Raw genomic sequence first — 7,744 nt, 5'->3', positions numbered from 1 at the left:
CAAAGAAAACAGGGGGGGGGGGGGGGGGGTAGGCAAAGAAAGCAAGCCTGTTCTAAAACCATACAAATACTGAAAAGTGCAGAACTTGGGAGGAGTCCCTTTTGTGGTCAAGGCTGAACTGGAAAAGGCAGCAAAATACTTCTTGCAGATACAAATCAGCAGGGTGGGTAAGGAGATAACAGCTTGGATGTGAAGTGCTGCATCCTTCTTTCAGTTAGAGACCTTTGACAAGATTGAAATATTCATGGTAAGTATTCACTAGTAAAGGACACCTGAAATCACCAGTCTTCACTGGCCAAGCCTTCTACAGCTATTGAACAGTCTCCACATCTTGAAAAATAAAGCTGGATGAATCATGTTCAAGTACTGTTTCATATTTTAAAATCCATCTCACATTTTTTGCTTGTTTCTTTTAGTAAGAGCTTATTTTTGTATTCTCAATTTTAGTGATGAACTACGCCTGGGCCATGAGAAGTCCCCTTCCTATAATGATTTTGCAGCTGTTGCTCGTGGTAGCACTGATCATAATATCAGAGCCAAAGAGCCAGAGGATGGACTTTCAGAAGAAACCCAAGTGAGATGCCTGATTGATCAAGCGACAGACCCCAATGTTCTTGGCAGAGTCTGGGAAGGATGGGAACCCTGGATGTGAGGGACTGCTCTCTAAAGCGCAGTCTGCCAGGAGGAGCGTCCCCTAACACACAGCTGCAACCAGATCAGAATTTTAAGGCCAAAAAGGAAAAAAAAAACTCTTAACCACTTTTATAATCATCTGTTAACTTGACTAATATGGAAAATAATTTTTTTTTATTAAAGCTGTATTCAAACAGTCATGGTTTTTTTTAATATATATATATATGGTTCTGCAACAAAGTAGCTTTATTGTCTTTGTGTTAAAATCAATGTAGAAAGAACTGGAGAGGCTATAGAGCTTAAAGACTTACTTGAAAGGCACTGAGATCACTTAGAGGAAAGCACGACTCCATACTCTGTGAGCTTGTAGGCATCCTTGTAGTGAAAGTCTGTGCTTTTGTCTTTTACAGAGACCTTGATGATAATCAACTGAAACCGTTCTGCAGATATATGTTATTTTGTAATTAAAACTAGAAGATTTTTGTATCAGTTGAAACAGTGAAGGACATGGTAAAATTAAATAGCTCCAGATAACCATCCAGATACTTTAGGTGTTATTTCATTACTTGATAATGAGAAAGCAATGATGAGACCATGCCAGTTTGTTCCAGCAGATTGTTTTTTAACAATTCGAGGTTATCTCTGTCCTTCAGAAGCCTATACTCCTCATGTTATGTTAATTTGTTTGGCCAAAGCCAGAAGTAGCCACAGCAGAGCACTATAAGCTTTTTGCTGTAACTGCGGCACAGCAGTGTTGGGGAAGTTGTGCCAGATGTGACTCTTCTACTCCAACAGCCAGTTTTCAGGTAACCTTGGTGGCAACTGCAGTGCAGCACAGACAGCAAGGGGGAGAGAGAGTTCTCTGAAATATAACTGTTATTACCCAGAATTCATTGTAGGAGATTGTTTCCATTGAGGCCTTTAATAATTATCATAAAAGGTGTAATAAAAATGAGTCTTTGCCCTTTCACTGCCTTACACGCTTTCCCTCCTGCTTCCGTGGCCATGGGACAGTCCTGGTCTTGCTGAGGGCTGCCACCGGCACCAGTCTCAAAGGATTCTTTCAGCTGGAGAGCAGAGGAATCTGCCTCCTGGGTACAGCTCCATGAAAAACTCAGCACGGGGAAGACTACTCACTAAGGCCTAAAGAATAGGGAGGGAGGTTTTTTGTTTCATATACTTTCCAGCAACAATTACTATTTGTTACCTTCCTTCTTAATAAATATTCTCAATTCTCTATGTCAATAGTGTTATGAATTAAGAAATTCAGAATCTTTTTATCAGATTTTACTAATTAAAAGTATTGTTTGGCTGTATTTTTGTAGAGGAAACATCTATTTAAAAATAAACTTTCAGATGTGTACCTCATTTCAGAAGTTAATTTAGGGTACTTTAATCACAGAAAACATCCACATTTACCCATTTATACAGGTGATAATGGACAGCGGTTTTTTCATAAGTGTGTGTGATATGGTCTATTTTTATATACACTTGTGTAAGATGTCTTGGTGCATTTCATTCTTTTAATCTCTGGTATCAATAAAGACGGCGGCACTATGACTGAAGATTAGTTAGGTGGGGCACTCAGCTTTCATATTGTCAACTCTACAAATAGAAGAAAGTTAATGCACAATAAAAAGCTACATAAAAAGGTGAGGGGGGCATTTGGAAATCAAGTGGCTAGTCGTACGAGGTGTTTAATTGCACTTTTGGCACATACCTCAGATACTTACAAGGTACTTTGACCTGTACTGCCGAGGACAAAGTTTAGGTTTATAGTTTAACAAGGCGAGGCTTGTCTTGTAGGACTTTTGATACCTTCAGCAGCCAGAGATGTTTGTGTGTGCAGCAGGCTTCCCTCCAGTGCCAACCGAGGCTTCCCTGGCCTCCGGAGCGGAGAGCGCAGCTGGGCCCTTCCAGGGGAAGGGGGCCGTGGGTGAACCCTGTCCCCTGCCCTCCTCCTCTCCCTTTAGTCCATAGGGAAAGGCCCTCAGGCCAGGCGTGAAAGCCTTCAAGACAGGTGAAAGTAGCCCTGATGGTGCAAAAGAATTTAGAACGTCTCCATGATGCTTAAAATAGTTAAAATTTCAGTTTTGGCCCTAAAATAAGTGCTGTAGTTTGAAGCCACAGCTACATCAGTCCTACTAGTGGCATATTTGTCAAGCTCTGGTGTCGGCGAAGGAGCAAAGCACAAAGCTGGCTGGGTTTTCATCAGCAGAAGGACATCCCCTGTGAAGCAAGCGGAATTACCCTAATGGACCCTTCCCTGTGCAGCTGAGCGAGCCTGAAAATAACCTCCAACATATGTAAATCACAGCTGCTATCCCTGATCCTGACTGAAGAGTGCTGCTCTCCGTAAAATACAGCAGTCAAACGGAAAGGCTGAAGCCAGCCTGTGAAGCAGCAAGTAGAGTACTGACGCAACGAAAACCTCAAGTCGCTGGGCTCGGTGCTTTACGGGATGGGTTTGTTAGGCTTCCAGAAAAGAATAAAATGATGTGCGGCTCAGAGTCGGAGACTGCTTCAGGTCTCATGATACAAAACAAGACTTAGTAACTATCCACAAGTACAGCAGAGTTATTTCCTTCTCAGATTAAATAACCAGATGTGCACTATATCTGGAAGTTCATTAACTGCATCTAAAAAGCTGTGTACACTATTAGCATATATTCTCAGTAGGTTTTCCTTAGTGTATAGAATAATATTAATGTTTAAGCTAGTCCTTACCATCCCTGTCAATCCTACAATTTGCCTCTAACCAAAAATACTACTTACTGCTGAACACGGAGGAAAGCTCTGCAGCTGCAGCCTCCTTCCCCAGCTGAGGTTCCTGCATGCTGCTTCTCGTGCTCAGGATTTTCCCTTAGCCCCCACCACCGCCCCCAGATTTAAACGTTATCTTGAGGGGTCTGTGGCTGAGATGCAGTACAGCACCAGCACATGCTTGGGCACGGGAAGGAACCCATGAGCTTGCCACAAGAACAATGAATTAGGCTCATCTTCAGCCGTGGGATAAGGGTTTTCCTACAGCTCTTCTGGCCTCACGCTGAGGGCTTTGGCCAGCCACTTCCTGAAGTCAGGTAAGTAAGCGTGTACATTTAGAGGCACTTCTCCCCAAACTTCACGTTTTTCAAAATCAAGGAGTTAAAATAAGGATTTATTACTGCTGCTTTAAAACTTTTTTTTTCCCCCTCACAAATACTGAGTGTGTGGGTCTGCCAAGTCACTTAACACCATGTGCCTCATTCGGAAATGACCTGGGGTTTAAAAATTTCGTTTTTAAGCTATGCTGCTTGTAAGAAATGGCACCTATGCAGAAAGGTCACACCCTGGCAGCCACCCACAGAACCGAATGGTGTCACTACTCTTGTAGCAAAGCTACATCTCATGTTAAACCAACAATGTCCAGAAAAGAGTGTTCAGGGGTTTTTTTGTTGCAAAACATTTTGGGAAGGAGTGGCCATAGGGACTGGAAAAGATTCAGTTACAGTCTCCACATTATTTACAGGGGCGGTTGTTTGCTTTTTTATTTGCTTGGGCATTTTTTTTTTCTTTTTTGATGGGACAGGAGAGGGTAACGCTCATTCTACCTGTCCATTAAACTCACAGTAAATGATACTGTGCAAGATTTCATTTGGTTAGGCAGAAGACGTAGCTGTGAAGTTGATCCCACAAATCTCATGCCTGCTGGAAACTCATGAAGACCTGTATTGGGAAAAAGTTCAGAGCATCCACCAAAGAGCGTGAGAAAATGAGGAGCGCAGGGTCTGAGGCGTCTCGCTGCTGCAGCACATGGCCTTTTGGGAGCCGGGGAAGACTTAATTCAGCAGTTCAGCAGCCACGGGTGCAGCTGAACCAACCCAGCCCCGGCTGGCACCGCCAGGGCTCAACCGCCTGCAGGGCATCAGAGCCCAGAGTTTAAAAGAGCTAAAAAGAAAAATCCTTTCACTTACCGGCAAGTTCTTTGGCCGCTAACAGTGGGGTGGCCACAGGCTGGATCAGTGCAATGAACTGACCCAAGCGAGCTCAAGTGACGAGCAAAATACTGTTCCAGCGATTCAAGACAAGGGAGAGGCACGAGCCCTGGCAGAGGGGGGACGAGGGAGTAGGGAGGGCCTGTCCGGCAGTCACTGCTTACGAGAGCCAACGCCAACCTCGAGGAGGTACTGTCCCTCCCTAGGAGTGTGTTGGCAGGATTTTTTACTCTCCCCAGACAACACGCACCTCTTCATCTGCATGTCCCATTCCCTGGTCAGCCCCCAAGTGCCCTTCCTGACTTCTAGCTGTCGAATGAAACGATCACCGCACTCCTGCTTCTTGGGGGGAGGAGGAGAAAACCAGGCAGACGACCCCTCCATCTTTTTCCCCCTTGTCAGTTGGCTCTTTGTCACCAGCCAGCCAGCCTTTCCCTGTGAGACCCCATGTCGTGAGGTGTCCCCCCCGCAGTCCTGCTCCGCGGCTGCCTTACCCCAACCCACGAATCCCCCAGGAGCCGGCGTCCCGCTGGTGCTGCCTCGGCCCCGCAGCACCCCAACAGCAGAGGAAGGCTCCGCAGGACCAGCCCAGCCTCGCCAGGCTGTCCCAAAAAGTCCTGCACATCTGGCTGGGTTGCCAGAGGCGAGCATGCCGGGGGGAGGACGGGGAGGATTTAAAGCCAGCCTGAAGTATTGCCCCATTCCCTCACCTTCCCTGAGTGGCCTGTCCCCTATTTATGAGGAAAAACTAGTCAGAAATACAGTGTGATGTAATTCCTGTCCCTGAAGGGCTCAGGGTCCTGGTGCTTCTCTGGGATTCACAGCTGGCATTCCAGAGTAATTTAAAGTTTTGTCTTTTCTCTGTGAAGGTTCCTTAGAGAAAGCTTTCTTGTCCTTTCTCGCCGGGCTGAAACACTCCGTTTCGCTTGATTTGGAGCAGGAACCTCAAACAGGTTTTAAAGAAATTATTCTGAAATTCAGATGCTCAAAATGTTTTTTGTTGCTGTTTATACTTACTGGATCCCAGAGACAAGCCATGATTCAGTGGGTCAGGTACTCAGCAGGACAAGTGAGGGAATCAAGGGCTTGTCTCTGCTTCACTGCTCATGAAATTACTGATGCAGATGGGAACAGATTCAGCTGCCGAGACGCCAGACGAATCCACCCCAGGAAACAGTAGAGCATGGACATCGTCCTGCCTCCAGCCCAGTGCTTTGGTAAGTGACAAGTATCACTTACTGACGTGCTCCTGGATGCTTCACTGCGGGTGTCCTACCACCCCAGGGCTTCACACCCCGCACAGCACGTGGGGGAACCCCCTGAAGTCACACAGCTCAGGCTCAGCAACAAACTCAACTAACTCGCCTTCCCGGGGACAGCTCTCACCGCTTGGTTTTGGGGGGGTCAGGTGTCGACAGGTCTGACCACGAGCTCTGAACACGCCTCCAGGTCCTGAAGACACTGTAAGCAAAGCTGAACCCGCTGTGATGGGGCTTAGGTGTGACACGGGTGGCAGACACTGAGGCTTACATGGGGTTTCCATGCCCAGCAGGTCACCATTTACTGAGGGATTTTGAGAATCTAATTGCCATAGGGCAGGGTGCCCAGTGGGGGCCGGGTGACCTGGCTGGGAATTGCATCTCTTTTTGGAGTAACACATGATGGGCATTAAATGAGACTGTTCAGGCTGGCGCAGTTGCATGCCAACACCCTCTGATGACCAGCTGCCCTTTCGGGATAAGGACTTCAGTGAGCTGAAAGCACAACACAGTTCCACGTACAGTTAAATGAGATGCTTTCCAAGACAAACCATAATTTTACGGCTACAACAGGTGAGACGTATCGCCTTCCAGCAATCAACAGACCCCCGTGGCAGAGCAAGGAGGAGAGAATGGGTGTCACTGCCTTGCACTTCTGAACCGCCTTCCCGCGCTTCATGCACCCACCTCTCTACACTTCATGCAGAGAAAAAAAGCTCCGGGAGCAGCACACGAGGGTCGCGGTTCCCTGCCACCGGACAGCCAGGCCAGGGGCAGGTGGCGCAGAGTCATGCCACGTGAACATACCCCAGTGCTGGAGGGCAGAAAGTAACAACACGCAGAACCGGCTTTGAGGACATATTGGTTTTGACGATGTGGGAAAGGAATATTGTTGGCACTAAAAAAAGAAAAAAAAAAAAAAGCAACACTTCTTGTGTCACTGTCAAGTTCAGTGCTAAATGCTCACGTAGATAAAAGTTGCACGATCAAGCCTCTGAGGAGCAAATCAAATCAAGTTTATTTAAACACAGCATCTCCGCAGGGTTAACTGCAGCACTAGAGTTAAAAGCAAAGCAAATCCCCTCCATGTGAAACCTTACCTGCCGGATGCAAAACCTCACCTGCCACTCAGAGCGCACTTATCCCATAAGCCTTCCCACGAGGAGTTTACGGCCAAAGGGAGAGCATGTACCAGTCCTGTCCTAACTATTTATGTTAAAATACACACCCCTTTGATAAACAGCTGCGTTACTGCAACAGCTGCGGTAGCGGCAGATGGAGCCCTGCCCGGAGCAAGGCAGCAGGCCCGGCATGACCGGCACGTACCCACGGTCCCCAGAAAGCCACCTCCGAGTGGCACAGCGCTCCGCGGGGCTCAGCTTCACGACAGCAGTGTCATCCGAGTGCTGGGCCGAAAAGTCAGCGGCTGGGCTAGTCCGACCCAAGCGTCATAAATCTAGCCGGTTCTTCCGGAAAGAAAAGTAGATAAATCTTAAAAGAGAATTTTTTAAGGGTTTTTGTGTGTGTGTGTGTGTGTGTGTGTTCCTTTTGTAATTCAGTCAGTGGAGCACCTGGGGGTAAAGCCAGGGTTTTAAAAACTGTTCTGTAACGAGAAAACTTACTTACACATTTCACGTATTATTTGAAATGAAAATATTTTCATTTCTCTGATACTTGCCAATTTAATAGTAGTACTTTATTGGATGCGGGGGGGGGGGATATGCATAATTACTTACCGTAAGTTTTTAAAGAGGCTTAACGTCACGCAGGCATCGTGGAGCAGCTAAAGATGCCTTAGAGACCCCTTTCCCACCGGAGCGTCCTGCAAGAAGAGGTCCAAGCGGCCACCCTGTCACTGGTGGAGGAGAGTGGGGGGGG

The 7,744-nt window shown here is 47.0% G+C and overlaps 1 protein-coding gene across 6 annotated transcripts in view; it reads left to right on the top strand.

Moving 5' to 3' along the window:
* PRKDC (protein kinase, DNA-activated, catalytic polypeptide) overlaps positions 1-799 on the top strand; it is an 86,723-nt gene extending 85,924 nt beyond the window's left edge. For all 6 annotated transcript variants that reach the window (XM_010574379.1, XM_010574380.1, XM_010574381.1 and 3 more), the window contains one exon: positions 448-799. In XM_010574379.1, coding sequence (XP_010572681.1) covers positions 448-652 — 205 coding nt within the window. In that variant the 3' untranslated portion in view covers positions 653-799. The remainder of the gene's footprint in view (positions 1-447) is intronic.
* The last annotated feature ends 6,945 nt before the right edge of the window (positions 800-7,744 follow it).

The sequence above is a fragment of the Haliaeetus leucocephalus genome, unplaced genomic scaffold (assembly GCF_000737465.1).
Source record: "Haliaeetus leucocephalus isolate CR32 unplaced genomic scaffold, Haliaeetus_leucocephalus-4.0 Scaffold428, whole genome shotgun sequence".
NCBI lineage: Eukaryota > Metazoa > Chordata > Aves > Accipitriformes > Accipitridae > Haliaeetus > Haliaeetus leucocephalus.
The sequence above is the reverse complement of the archived record's forward strand: the minus strand, read 5'-3'. Positions and strand labels throughout refer to the sequence as shown.